At 38.2% G+C, this 14,561-nt stretch overlaps 1 protein-coding gene across 15 annotated transcripts in view; it reads right to left on the bottom strand.

Annotated features, from left to right (window-relative positions):
• cacna1da (calcium channel, voltage-dependent, L type, alpha 1D subunit, a) overlaps positions 1 to 14,044 on the bottom strand; it is an 89,676-nt gene extending 75,632 nt beyond the window's left edge. For all 15 annotated transcript variants that reach the window (XM_082155731.1, XM_082155733.1, XM_082155730.1 and 12 more), the window contains exons 1-3: positions 13,804 to 14,044; positions 11,021 to 11,402; positions 6,494 to 6,599 (exon numbers count right to left, since the gene is read on the bottom strand). In XM_082155731.1, the coding sequence (XP_082011857.1) occupies positions 6,494 to 6,599; positions 11,021 to 11,253 (339 nt within the window). In that variant the 5' untranslated portion in view covers positions 11,254 to 11,402; positions 13,804 to 14,044. The remainder of the gene's footprint in view (positions 1 to 6,493; positions 6,600 to 11,020; positions 11,403 to 13,803) is intronic.
• Between the last annotated feature and the right edge of the window lie 517 nt (positions 14,045 to 14,561).

Here is a 14,561-nt window from a genome sequence, read left to right as displayed (position 1 = left end):
ACATCCCTGTGTTTGAATACTAGATCTAACGAGCTGTAACTGATAAATATTGCACTGCAAACATCAAAAACAGCTTTAACTTGTAAATTCTGGCAAATGACCGTGGTATAAGCGGCACAATCCACGGCTAGCTGTGCCTTAAACGATTTGAATGCACTTTGCATCGGGCGGTTCTTCGCCTCCACGTCATGCATTAAAATTGTTTAATGCACAGCTAGCGTGGATTATCCCTTACATATTCAACAACAGCTCGTTCCGTGCGTCCTATGCCATTATGCCATTTCTACGCCATTACACATGCACAGAAAGTTCCAGTTTTTCATGTTTCACAAGTGTTTACATGTCCTATGGAACGGGTTAGAAAAGGTTTAAACCACCCCTTACAATCCAAATGAATCCGCTTGTTTTCAACCAGGAACTCTCCTATGAGAGTTTTCACTTTCTATACTTCAATACTCAACCCTTTAACACCTAGAAAGGCCAAATGAAAGCTGAGACCTTTGGGTAATGCAGTCCCTTAGAAATAGGACACCTAATAAGCAGAGAACTCATGCATAAAAAGAGGCATAGAAACATCCCATAACACAGCACAGACGTTATTGTTGTTCAGTAGTGGCAGAATGGCGAATGAAAAGATGCATGGCTGCTGTAATATACACTGAGAAGCATTTACATTATTCATAACTGTGTAGCGTTAAACAGGTGGTCACTAAAACACATGAGGTCTATCCCATTTCACATACTGTATTTCTGCACTATTCTACTTCATTCTACGCGTACATACCAGACCAAAGTTTGTGGTCAGTAAGATTATTTTTTTTTTAATTGCTCATTAAGGCTGCATTTATTTGATCACAGTAATACTGTAAATATTTCTACAACCTAAAATAACTTTTTTTTTCTATTTGAATATATTGTAAATGTAATTTATTCAGCATCATTACTCCAGTCTTCAGTGTCACACAATCCTTCAGAAATCATTCTAATATGCTGATTTGCTGCTCAAGAAACATTTCTTAATATTATCAATGTTGAAAACAGATGCTTAATGTTTTAGTGGAATACATTTGTTTCATGATTCCTTTATTAGAATGTTCAAAAGAACAGCAATTACTTGAAATTGAAATATTTTGGAACATCATCATAAATATCTTTACTCTCATGTTTGATCAATTTAATGCGTCCTTGGTGGATAAAAATATTAATTAAAACAAAAAAAATCTCACTGATTTTTGAATGATAGTGTTGCGTATAATGTATGCACACTAGATAAGGATTAAAAGCACCCTGGAAAACTATTAGCTGGAAATTTTGCTCAGATGAGGAAATGAGTTGTCTGTGTGAGCTCTGTGATAAAGTTTTGCTTTGAAAAACACTTAAATTTTGAATGGACTAAGAGACGCTTGATCCTAAACCGGTCCAACCCTCTAATTGGAGTCTGTGTTAAATGAAACTCCCCCGAGCTGCATCTAAAAACCACAATTTAAACTAAAGCTCAGCTGAGAAAAAAAACTTTCAGAGGAGAATTACCAACCAACCTGCCTTGTAGTCAGTAACAATGCTTGATCTGTGCCACTGACGCTATTTCTGTGCTCTGTGTTCTTTGAAAGCAGTTCTCATGCAGTCCTGTGGTGTATGAGGTGTTCTCTGTGGTGCTAAAATCAGCAATAGACAGTCTCTGAATTCATTTGCATGGTATTATGAGAAGCAGGAATGTGCTGCTAGGTTGTACCCATTTATTTCGATTCCTCGCTTTCTATTAGACATTAGCCTTCAAAACCTTTGCAAGCCATTTAGGGCCATGGGCACGATTTTATAATCACAAAGGTCCCAAATTTGCGGTGGTTAGGGGGGTTCAGTGGAGAACATTTTGATTTCTCTAATCTACATGTGTATTTCAAGACATTTGAAGGTCAAAAACATTGGATAGCAATAGCTTTAAAACCATGTCAGTGGGCAGTAAATTATTTGTCAGTACCTGCTCTCTCCTCATCTCCATCACTCTTTCTTTTTCTCTCTCTTTATCTTGAACAAAAAAGTCATGTCACGCATAATCATGGCTGATCATTGTTTATATTATCGATCACTGGTTTCACTTCAGTGTACTTGTGCACATCCCCAGTAATAGTAGTAATATCCCAAAAAACAAAAAAAAAGGGTTAGACAAACATCCAACTAAAATGTTTCGGGGGAAAAAAAAACATTCAATGACTGAATTAACTTTTTAATGTTTTTATGTTAACGTTTTGTGAAAATTATTTGAACAAACATTCTATTAATGTTATTGGAAGAATTTTTGTTTATGACTTTAATTTAAGACAAGTTGGAGGTTATCCTAACTTTTAAGAGGTAATTTACGACAATTTACGATGAATTCAAATTCTTCTCAAGTTTTGTCTTAAAGTCCCCCGTATCATTTTATCCCTTTAAACTCATCTTTGATCAACACAATTACATATTTAAACGTTTTTTTTCCCAGTGAAAAAAAATCATGCCTTAAAATAGCTTGAATGTAACTCTACACCCTTGCCTCATTTAGCAAACGCAGACCAATGAATATGCAAATTAGCCCCGCCTCCACTCACTCACACCAGCTCAGAAATCCACTTGGTCAATTCATACACAAGTCGATGTATCAGAATGGTAATGCATTTCATGTATCGCTCTCTACAACTTCAGACACATAACAGCAATTAATATGATTAGCCTTTGGCTTGACTACATTATCAAAAAGCTAATAATGTGCTGCTAATGTTACACAAACCATGTTCCCATTTGCCATCTCAGAGTCAGTGAGCTGCCTTCTAACAATCAGTATCTAAACGCTTTGAACAACATATATAGTTCATCATAAAATCGTTATATACATCATATTTACAAGCTATATTGCTATATGTACCCATTTTTCATATCAACAGAAAAATATACAGGGATAACCTGGCTTCTCGAGACTCCCCTGCTTCGCAGCAGAGTAATAATGACGATATGTTAAAGCCCGCCCGCACATTGACGTGATTGGTTACAAGGTAGTTTGTTCACTGCAGCTTTAAAGGAACACTCCACCGTTTTTTGAAATAGGGCTTATTCACTTTCTTTCCTACATTTAGATAGGTGGGCAAATGCATTTTTGTCTCAGTGCATGCATTGTTTTAGTTTGACAGGGTCGGCGCTAGCTTAGCTTAGCACAATGAATGGAATCCTTTGTTGCCAGCTAGCATGTCCTGAGTAAAAGTGATATAAAATTTTTTAAAAACCCACCTAATTACTTCTTGTGGCCTGCGTATTCACAACAAGTACAAATAGTGATGCAGATTAACACTAGGCGATTTCCTAGGCAGATATTGACTTATATATTAAGGACTATATTAGGGGAAAGCACAGGCGAAGCACTGCTACTTGGGCGTGATATCTCTGCGCCCAAGTAGCAGTGCTTCACCTGTGCTTCCCCCTAATATAGTCCCAAGTCAATATCTGCATAGGAAATCGTCTAGTGTTAATCTGCATCGCTATTTGTACTTGTTGTGAATAGGCAGGCCACAAGAAGTAATTAGGTGGGTTTTTTAAATTTTTTATATCACTTTTACTCAGGACATGCTAGCTGGCAACAAAGGATTCCATTCATTATGCTAAGCTAAGCTAGCGCCGACCCTGTCAAACTAAAACAATGCATGCACTGAGACAAAAATGCATTTGCCCACCTATCTAAATGTAGGAAAGAAGGTGAATAAGCCCTATTTCAAAAAACGGTGGAGTGTTCCTTTAAGGAGAAAATACTCAGCAATGGTGTTGACTAATGCATTTGCACATGATTTGTCTTAAAGTGTATTAAAAAGTAAAAACACCACATAAACATCTAAACAACATTAAAAACTTGATTTTCAACACAGGGGGACTTTAAGAAAGTTTTGTGAATCCGGCCCTGGGTCTCTAGATTTTTTTTTTTTTTTATTAGTTTTATCATCCGCAAGGTGAAAATCATCAAAATACTTAAAACAGCATGACTTATGGTAAAGGGTTTATTTAAATCACTAACCTTAAGGATGAGTAATACTAACAGTGATGCTTTACCTAGTAACATCAAAAAATGTAAGATAAAAGCACATCTTTAGACCTTGATCGTGCATTGTGCAGTTTATATGCTAACTATAGGCTATAGGCTCCCCAGCATGACCTCTGCTCATCCGTGTGAAAGAACAGGTGATGTATGTTATCATGCCTGCTGGGATTCTGATGAAATTTTGCCTCGCGATTACCTACCGCTGTTTAACACACACATGGGGCCGCAGACGGATGAGATAACACAACCGCCACAAAACGACCGATAAGGATGTTTGTTGGACGTGTATTGTGTGCACTTTAAGAACAATGCCCTGCTCAGTGTGAGGTTTACAGTAATCTGAACTGTACCATAATGGTGGTGCAGATGGTCACATTTCATTGCCGTCGGGTGGAAACCTCGTACGTCCAAAACCGCTACTTTTCAGAAAATGGAAAAAAATTATTCTTTAAATTATTAAATATTGTATTGTAACTGTAAACGTTTATATTGTGGGTTTATATAATTATGGTCAGACACTTGCATTTATCAATATATTATTGACATTTTACCAAAAGTTTTTTGACCAGTGAATGTATGACAAGTGTTTTGTCCGTCATTAGAACGGCCGCATCTGAGACAGAAAGTGCATTGCATTACGGTTTCATCAGTTGCTCAGTTTTTTCTGTCATTTGGCCAAAATCTCATGTTATTAAAGATGAAGTGCTACGCATGGCTATTTAAGACAGCATGGGCTGTGACTGGCCCACAAATCCTAGACTAAGACTCTTCTCCGCTCCTCAAATATACAAAATATTAGCCATACAGTATATGAAAATTCTGAACATATTCAAACAAACAGTTCTTTATTTACCATTGCATTGCAAACAAGCAGAGACGGACCAAACTGCGCGCGGCACTACATTCATGATAGAGGCAGTGTGGAGTTATGAGGTTTGACCAACAGTTTGAGGATCCAATGGAGTTATGAGGATTAGTCAGCTTTTTTAATACTTTCCATTGGTTAAATATTTGCAAAACCCACAGAGAGACATAATGATTATAGTAATGATTTATGAAAAAAAAAAAAAAAAATATATATATATATATATATATGAAATATGGAGATTCAAGGGGCCAGATTTACTAAACAGGGCAAATTAGACACGCAAATTGAAGAACACAGACGCAGCCGGATCATTTGGTTAAAGACATGCTTTTTTTGGGTGGTAGCTAAATAATGGCAAATACCAGTATATTGACAAGCGCAAACCTCAGTAAATCACCTTGCATGATTCCTTTAAATTCTCTCCTCCCATCAGTTTTGTGTCTGAAAGGGAAACTCCTACAAATGCATATGCAATAAGGTGAGCCGCAAAAATAACTCTGTCCACGTCTTTTCAGCGCTCACTGCATGTTTTTAGTAAATCCTGACAATGGTTTTTAACACCAAAAGAGGGTTTGCGCTGGCACAAGCTGTTAGTAAATCTGGCCCACGGCCTCATGACAGCGACGCCTTGTAAGACTACAAATGAAAAAGCAAATTAAAGTTAATCAGAAACAGTTTGAACATTTCAAGAAACTTTCAATACAAACTCAGTTAAGGGAAACACTTCATCAAACGCAGCCCCAAAGTGCTTCGGGAAAAAACCCAGGATACAACATCTCTGCCTGCCGTTTCTCTTTCCTGTCTGAGTTTAAATCCCTAAATTAAACCATGCCAGTAGCCAAGAGAGCTATTCACAAATCACGAAGCCCTCGTGCTGAGCTCCACTCCGCCACAAGATCGAACAGCTGTCTTATCTCAACTCACAATCGTCCTCTCGGTCCAACGCACGGCGCAGAACATCCGCCCCCTCCAAACTCACCAAATCTGCGATCCAAATGCTCCGCTTGTCTAAATATAAATCTAAAGAGTGCAAAATCAGATCAATTTAAACTGTACAAGAGAAGCACTTTGTCGACAGGAAGAGAAGCAAGTTTGAAAAGAAAATGTCTGAGCTGAGCGTGCATCTGTTCTCAGAAAAGATCATCGAGATTATAATGAGACAGATTTTCCTCGATGTCCTTCCAGGAACATACACGTATAATCACAATGCTGTGGCTCTGTTTGAGGAGAGAAAGGCAGTCGCCTGTTGTCGAAGGGAGAAATTATTATGAAACAACTGAAATCCGGCCTGCCTTGCCAAAGACGTCCTCATTTGCAATTATTTTAAAAGAAGATACTATATATTTTTAAGCCACAAGAACTATGTGCTCTATAAAGACACCTGCACACGATAAAAGAGCTTAATGTGCATTAAACGATGTCATATACGCCCCGTAGAAGATGCTCTTTGACCTAAGATCCATCTTTAGATGTACACACCAGTTAATGTGAGGGCGGGGTCATGGGGTCATGGCAGGGGTCAAGCTGGAACATGCTAAAAGGTCAAAAGGTTTAAGTTGTTTACTCACCAGGTCGTGGTTGGTTGAGTTGGAATCATCCTCAGGAAAGGGGATGTATACAGCTAAGGCCATGCAGTTGGCGAAAATCGCTATCAAAATAAAGATATCAAATGGCCTGAGGTGAAAGTTAAGGAGTAGAACAAAGAGAATATTACATATTTGAAGTTAGAGGCTGTTAATATGCACATTCAGTCATTCTTGTAAAGGTAAAAGTCAAATTTGCTACTGGAATCAATCAAACAAGACACAGTACAGTTCTGTACATCGAAAACTAGAGAAAAGGTCAAATTTCAGTTCATCCCTTGAATTTGCTCGATTCAAATGTACTAAACAAGGCTCAAAAATGTGATTTCTGTCAGAAATGCACTGATATTGTCATTGGCTCCCCCACAAAAAGTATATTTTTAAGTGTGTAAAAAATATAAAAAAAAATTTTTAAAACCATTATATAAAAAACATTGATTATAACCTAATGGACTGGTTTCACAGACATGGCTTAGATTAAACCAGGACTAGGCCTTAGTTCAATTAGGGCATTTAAGTAGATTTTATAAATAAAAACATTACTGGTGTGCATATTCAGATTCATATTTTAAGATATGTCAGTGCAAGTTGCTTTCAGTTAACACAGCTCAAACATGCATTTTAGTCTGGGACTAGGCTTAAGCCTTGTCTGTGAAACCGGGGGAATAATTGTATTTTTCCAAACCATTCTAACTTATGTTTCCAAGACAAGTAAGTCTCAGCCTTAGACGTCAAAATTGGCTGAACATCTGATGCATAAGGCACACAAAATGGGAAACACTTCAAGAGTTTCAAAGTCTTCATCTGATTGGTTGAATTCTAGAGGATTGCTTACAAGGATTTGTGTGTGGCGTTCTTTAACAGTCCGCCCAGAAACAAAGCCGTCGTGACAATACATTTTTGATGATTTGAAATTCTCAGAACAAAATCTACACACGTTTCCAATCGTCTTCTAAGGTGTTTCGCAAACAGGTATTTTTGGTTCTTGAATTAATTATTTATTAGTTGCATGCCGCACTGTTATTGTAGGGACATTGACTTCACATTTTCACGGCCCTAAGCATGACGCTGAAACAAAACAAACTCTGATTGGTTGCTTTACATGTCCTTGTCCAATGAAAGCTGCTATGTAGTCCAGAACTTCTGCCATCAGTCTGAAAGTCTGGCTACGCGAGACTAATAAGAAGTCAAGAGAATAATATTCAAAGCATCACAGAAAACAAAAGCTATTAAAAAAAAAAAACATGTCGAAATATTTAACAATCTCTGACACCGGCCCCTGTTCATCGGTACATCTTTATTAGTAAGCCCAGCCCAGCTAAATCTCATCTTGTGTTTGGTCAAGAGGGTCAGAAGGAAATAGCAGTGAGAATCTACTTGCATGTGTTTTAACAGCAAAAAAGCCCATCACAACAGCACTGAATCAGCCGCTCTGCTTTCCTGCTAGTGAGACAGACAAATTGTAAATAAAAGTGTGAGTCAGAGGACCTGAAAATGCTGCAGTCTACATTAAACATTCAACATAATACACATCTATACTCTGCTTTCACAAAAAAAAGCATATTTTGTGTCAAGGGAACAGATTTGTGCTAGATTGAGGGTTGCGTCTCGCATTACTTTTTGTACTCACTTAATGCGTTTTTTTAAATCCAGTACAACGCAATGTTCTAATTTTACACTGCTAAATACTCTTATTAGGCCATGAGCTAGGACACTAAAATGTTGGATTATGCGCCATTCAGGGGAAAGTTCTCTTTGACTTTCCCATTGTTCCCTTGAGTAAAGAAAGAGAACTTTGAAAGAACATTCTGTTAACATTAGTGGAAGAACGCTTGTTCATAACTTTAAGAGAACCTTGCCAGAACGTTAGCTAAAGTTCTGAGAACATTCCCTGTTAGCTGGGAATTTGGTAGCGCTGAGCTAACATTAGCTTTGGCATGTTCATACACAAATGTTCACATCTGCATTGCTTTTTTCACTGTATATTATATTGTATGACAACAACAAAAAGAAAAAAAGAGATATCCTGGGCTATAGACCTTAGGTTAGACGCCAAAATTGAATTTAACACAGATGAAAACAATGCTGTGAGGGATAGACATACAGTTTTTACAATGGCACGCACTGTATAAAGGTGTTAACTCACACCTTTCAAAACTTTCTCATGAAGTCTATTGACAGCAGGGGTGTAATGATACCCTCATGTCACGATTCAATACATATCACGATACTGAACTCACGATACGATATTTTTGCGATACTCCAAGACATATGGTAAAAGGTTAACAAAAAATGTACTGTTGATTAAAATGCTAAATTTGGTATTACAGAACATTGAATGAATGGAAATGAATAGGCTTGGACTTGGTGCTGATAACCCAATGCACAGGACAATGTTGACACCAGAATAAAAATATTCATGATTCTGAAGCTAAAAATACAGAATTATTCTAGATGAAAATGCTTGCACTCTGTCACTGGCTAAATGTATTTAAAATAATCTAGGCTACTTTTTACCAGTAATATAAGACATTTGGCATTATCAGGACCCACAAATATTCCCCCATTGCATTATTATACATTATATTCAACATTATATATAGTAGTTTAATGTAGCACTGACAATAAAACTCTGTAAACTTGAATTTTTTTTCCTCACACAGTAATTTTCATTTTGGGTGAACTATACACAATACACGGTCACTCTCCACGATACATTTTGTATTGCGATATATTATGACACGTTATATTGTTACACACCTAACTGACAGTGGATTGTTATTAAACAGTACAATCAATTGAACAGCTATTCTATCCCTCACAGCCATGTTTTCATTCCTATCAAAAATTAAACATGGTGCTACCCTGATTAAGGTCTATATAGATCCTCTCTTGTGGAGATACATTTGAGATCTGCAGCTTGGAAGCCATAGCACCTTTATCTTCCCCGTGTGGCCGGGGAACAGATGTTCTTTTCAAAGCTCAGTTATACACGCTGACTTGCGCTTGAGATTAAGGTGCTCCTCACTGCAGGGAACACAGTTTCTCTCTAATAAAGACCACCAGACAAGCTTCTACTGAAGATCACAAGCTGAGATGTCTGCTAGACGCAAAGATGGACTACTTTCATTTGTTTACCTGTTCTTTTGATGATTCGCTCAATTACTTCATCCTGCCTTCAACTATTTTCAGCACAGGCCACAAGCAAACCACACCATATGCTAGTTTTCCTGAGGAATTGAACCTTCAAAGCGTATTTACAAACAACAAACAGCAGCAGACCACCATTTTTTTTACCACATGTTCGAATGCTAAAATAGAATATACAACAATCCACTACACATACAGCAAAAAAATTACCATTCTGTATGCCGCCATTTTTTCCATGAAACACAAACAAAATATTTGAGCCCACTTTTCTTTCAGCTAGGACGTTTTGCTGGCCAAAACCCAGAAACGAGTTAGCATTTTAGCGCTTCTGGTTCCATGGGCCTGAAGTGAATGGGTTTTTTGTTTTTATTAAATGCCTGAAATAAGGTCTGTGGTGAATACAAGCTCAAGATGTTTTCATGTTTTATTCTATGACTTAAAATACATCAGTAATGCACCCTTGTGATTTTTTTTAAAAGCTTTTACTTGTCTTGAAATGGGCAGTTGCTAACAAGTTGCTACAGAGGTTTTCAGGTAAATCAAACTTCATCATGCTGTCATGCAAGTCACATGATCAGGATGTAGTTCATTTATAGTCTATGTTTAGCTTTTTACTTCTGGAGATTGTATTTAAGCTTCAGAGTTCATAAACGTTATGTTCATTGGTGAAGATTATCATGATGAAACTTCCTAAACTTTTGTTGGTCACAGAGCTTATTTTCTGCAATAATCCAAAAGTCAATCCTTTGGATTTTTGTTGAGAGAACCAGGGTGATGCTAACTTCTGGGTTGGCCTACAAATATACGTCATCATTGCAGCACTCTATTGCAATTTTCAAACAACCTTCCAGAACACTCCCCTTGTCCTCCATTGGTCAGCGAACAGATAGTCCCGCCTCCAACTCACACCAGTGGTTAATATCATTTTATTGGCTAGATACGTTCAAACTGCGATGTTTGATAGCCCCACAACGCCAGTATACTATTCATCGCAACTCAACCTATAAATGGCTTACATATTGTTGTCTCTAAATATTAAAGGGACAGCTGACCTAAAAAATAACAATTCTGGAATTATATACTTACCATCATGTTGTTCAAAACCTACATGCATTCCTTTCTTCTGAAGAACACAAAAGTTATTTTGAAGAACGTTGGGATCCAAACAACATTGGAACTTCCATTGTGTGGAATAAGAAAAAAGGAAAGTCATACAGGTTTTGAACAACACGAGTAAAACATTTCTATTTGGGGAAAACACATCTCTTTAAACTTGGATCTGAGAACATTTTGAACACCTAAAGAGTTTTGATATTGGTCGATCTTGACAGAAACCGATGTTTTACAGATGGTAAAGGATACTTCCATTCCACGAGGCTGATACAGGCCCGGCGGATGGGGTTGTTGAGGTTGAGGCAGAAGAGAGCTCTCTGCGGCCGTGTGTTGGCCGAACTGCCCTGTTTTTTGCTCTTGGCATACTGCTGCCGCTTCTTCTGGGCCAGCGAGCCGACCGGTACCACCGAGGGTACAGGCACGGAGGCTGCGGGGGGCGCGGCAGGAGTCGCAGCAGGCGGAGCAGGGCCGTTGGCGCTCATGGTGCGGGCGTAGACCTGAGCAGGGCGTCCACCAGCATGGGCCTGCCAGGGGAGAGGGCACAGGGGTGGGCGCTGGAGCGGAGGGTCTCACCAACAGGCTGGCACGTCACCAGAGAGAGGGACTCTGGTACTGCTGGCATAATTTGCCTCTGTAAAAGATAGAGAGGAGAGTAAGAGGATGCGTGCAGTCTGAAAGAGAGAACACGAGAAAGCGCAGAGAATATAGTGGGAGGCTGTGCAGTGACTTCCTTCTCCGCTACATTATATTATGCAACTATGTGGGTGTAAGACTAAAAGATGCATACAGTATGTCTTTGGGACTAAAGGCCAGTGTCTCAACCAAGGATCGCGAGCAGCCCAACGTGTGAAAGACGTGGGACTAAACATTACAAATATATTCAAAGTAATAGCTTATCTAAATATAAAATTATGTTATTATTTACTCACTTTCATGTTGAAAACCACCATAAAAGTTGCCCTTGAAGAAATCTGAGAGCTTTCTGTACTTTCCATTGACAGCAACGCAACCACCACTTTGGTGCTTCAAAGAGATAATAAAGAGATCGGAAAACTAATCCATATGAATTGTGCGGTTTAGACCAAATTTTCTGAAGAGACATGATCGCTTTATATGATGAACAGATTGAATTTAGGCCTTTATTCACATTTAAACATTCATAAACTCACACATCAGTTGTGGTAAACGGAAGCTCAAACATGTTCGCATGACGTGCAAGAACCAATGAGGTTCATTCTTGTGTTACGCAGCACGTTTGAGCTTCAGCAAGAACCAATGAGGTTTGTTCTGGTGCGTCAAGCAAGTTTGGTTGAGCTTCTGTTTATGTTCACTGATCAATGTTTATATGTGAATAAAAGCCTGAATTAAACCTGTTCATTATATAAACGATTGTGTCTCTTCAGAAAATTTGGACTAAACCGCTCAATTGTGGATTAGTTACAATCTCTTTATGAACTTTTTAAAGCATGAAAGTAGTAGTTGCGTAGCTGTCAATGGAGGGACAGAAAGCTCTCAGATTTCTTCAAAAAGACCTTCACTTGTGTTCCGAAGATGAACGAAAGTTGTATGGGTTTGAAACGACATTAGGGGGAGGAATTAATGACAGAATTTTCTTTTTTGGGTGAACAATCCCTTTAGCCTTCATTCTACATCTCTGAACTTCCTTGTCATGATGCATGACATTAGGCATTTGCCATCAAACTTGTCACAAAATGCAAATACTGTATTACTGACATAATTGTCATGTTTTATTGCTTTAAATCCAAAATCAAATCCAAACCATGAAACCAGGAGCATCTAATATTGAAAAGTCTGAGGTAGTGCAACAAGACTACGAGGACCATATACAATGTGCCAGTGTAAGCTAAAAATATCATATAACTTAAAAAAATAAAAAATACACTTAAAGGCTTAAAACAAACCAGGGCAGCAAAAAAGAAAGGCAAAACCTAACTCTTGAATGACAGAGGTATTATTAGGATAATGTCAAAAAAAAAGTTACAGCCTGTGGAAAAATCAATGCGTGTAGCGTGACCCAATGAAAACCAGTCTGCAAATAGATGCATTGTGGCAGAGAATCACACTATCAACATCCCAGCACACAAACAGACATTATCCGCAAACAACAGCAAAGAAAATCATCATTTGCCTTCAAATACAAGCAAAGAAAACACACATCCAGGCTTATGGGATACACAAATGTCACTCATATACATCCGAGTCCTTGAACCACTAGGCCCCGCAGAGGAAATGAAGACATGCATGGAAAGGTCATATCGCCTGTACACATTTCCCTTTAAGCATTTGTCTTCGTGTAAACCTAAGACATCGCATCCAAATATGTCAAATTTAAGACAATGCTCTGCTGTCGTTGCATATACAATAAGTGTTAATCTTCACACTAATAATATACGACATTAAGTGCACTGTATCCTGTACTGGCTCATATATTAGATATATATATTTGTCATTCTAACGCCATGCATGACAATGATGCACACTGGACAAGAAATGCCTTCATTTACAATTAAACATGTCCTGTTGTGCTTCCATAGATCCTAGACGTTAATGTTTAAACTACCATGAAGGACAATGATATTGTCATTCTAACATCGCATGGCAATGATGCATTCATGCATACATACACATGCATAATGCGTATAGATAAAGAGGCTCGTGACTTTAAGGCAATAACGGTAGCGTTTCTACCCCAAAAAATGCAATATTCCATATATATGGCAACCAAATCTGTGTATTTCTTTAAATGATACCAATGATGCTCAATTACAACAGCTGTGATGCGTCTTTATAGTCTCCGACTGTTCTTTTTTTTTTTTTTTTACGGCTGATTATGACAAGCAGTGACAGCATCAAAGGTATAACGGGACCAAAACGAGCGCAAAATCCACTGCATCAGCATCATCAGCATCTTTTCAGGTCTGACACGGATGCTAAATGATTGCACTCCATCATTTGTTAAACAGATCCATTTTTAACCAGAAACATGCCAGGCCGCCGCGTGAATATCGTACCTTTGATGAGGTCTTTCCTTTCAGCTGAGGATGATGATGCTGATGATAATGATTCGGCTTATATCCAGAGATAAAACTCCGACATCGATTAAAACGCTCAGGTCCGATCTGACACGGTAAATTCAAATTCATCAGTGTGCATTCGTTATTTTGCGCGTGAGAGAGCGCGAGAGCTTCCTCGCGTTCGGCGCGCGTTGCCCGTGTTGAAGCGTCACGCGGCGTCGGTGAACGGTGAAATGAGCTGAACTCCCCCTCTGGCTGTGCACGCACGAACCGCGCTTACTTTAGTGACGAGGACTCTGAATCGTTTAAAGAATCGGTTCGCTCAAATGGATCATCTCATAGGATCACTTGAGTCATCATTCAGTTCCCATTGCGGGGATTTTACTTTTCATTTTTGTTTGTTGTAAAATGCAGTTTATCACTATGTTTTTAGATTAAGGGATATTTTGTATTCCAACAATATTGATATAAAAATGCTGTTAATATAGCTTATTGTTCATATGTTAAAATAAATTGATTAATTCTATTTACTATAGGTTACCAATTTTACGATCAATAATTTATTCATTTAAATGAACGTTCACAAAATGATTCATCAGTTCATTTGAGTCATTATATATAATTTAATATATAAATATATATGTTCCCTGTATCTTCAGTCGTGCGTCCGTCCAAAACGAGGCACAAACCAATAGCCAATCAAAATCAAAGATAACGATTCAAGCCAATCATCTGAGCACCTCGTGAAGTGCGTC

Source organism: Leuciscus leuciscus (genome assembly GCF_965113295.1).
Source record: "Leuciscus leuciscus genome assembly, chromosome: 23".
Classification (NCBI taxonomy): Eukaryota; Metazoa; Chordata; class Actinopteri; order Cypriniformes; family Leuciscidae; genus Leuciscus; species Leuciscus leuciscus.
Note: the sequence above shows the minus strand (reverse complement) of the source record. Positions and strands in the feature narration are given on the sequence as shown.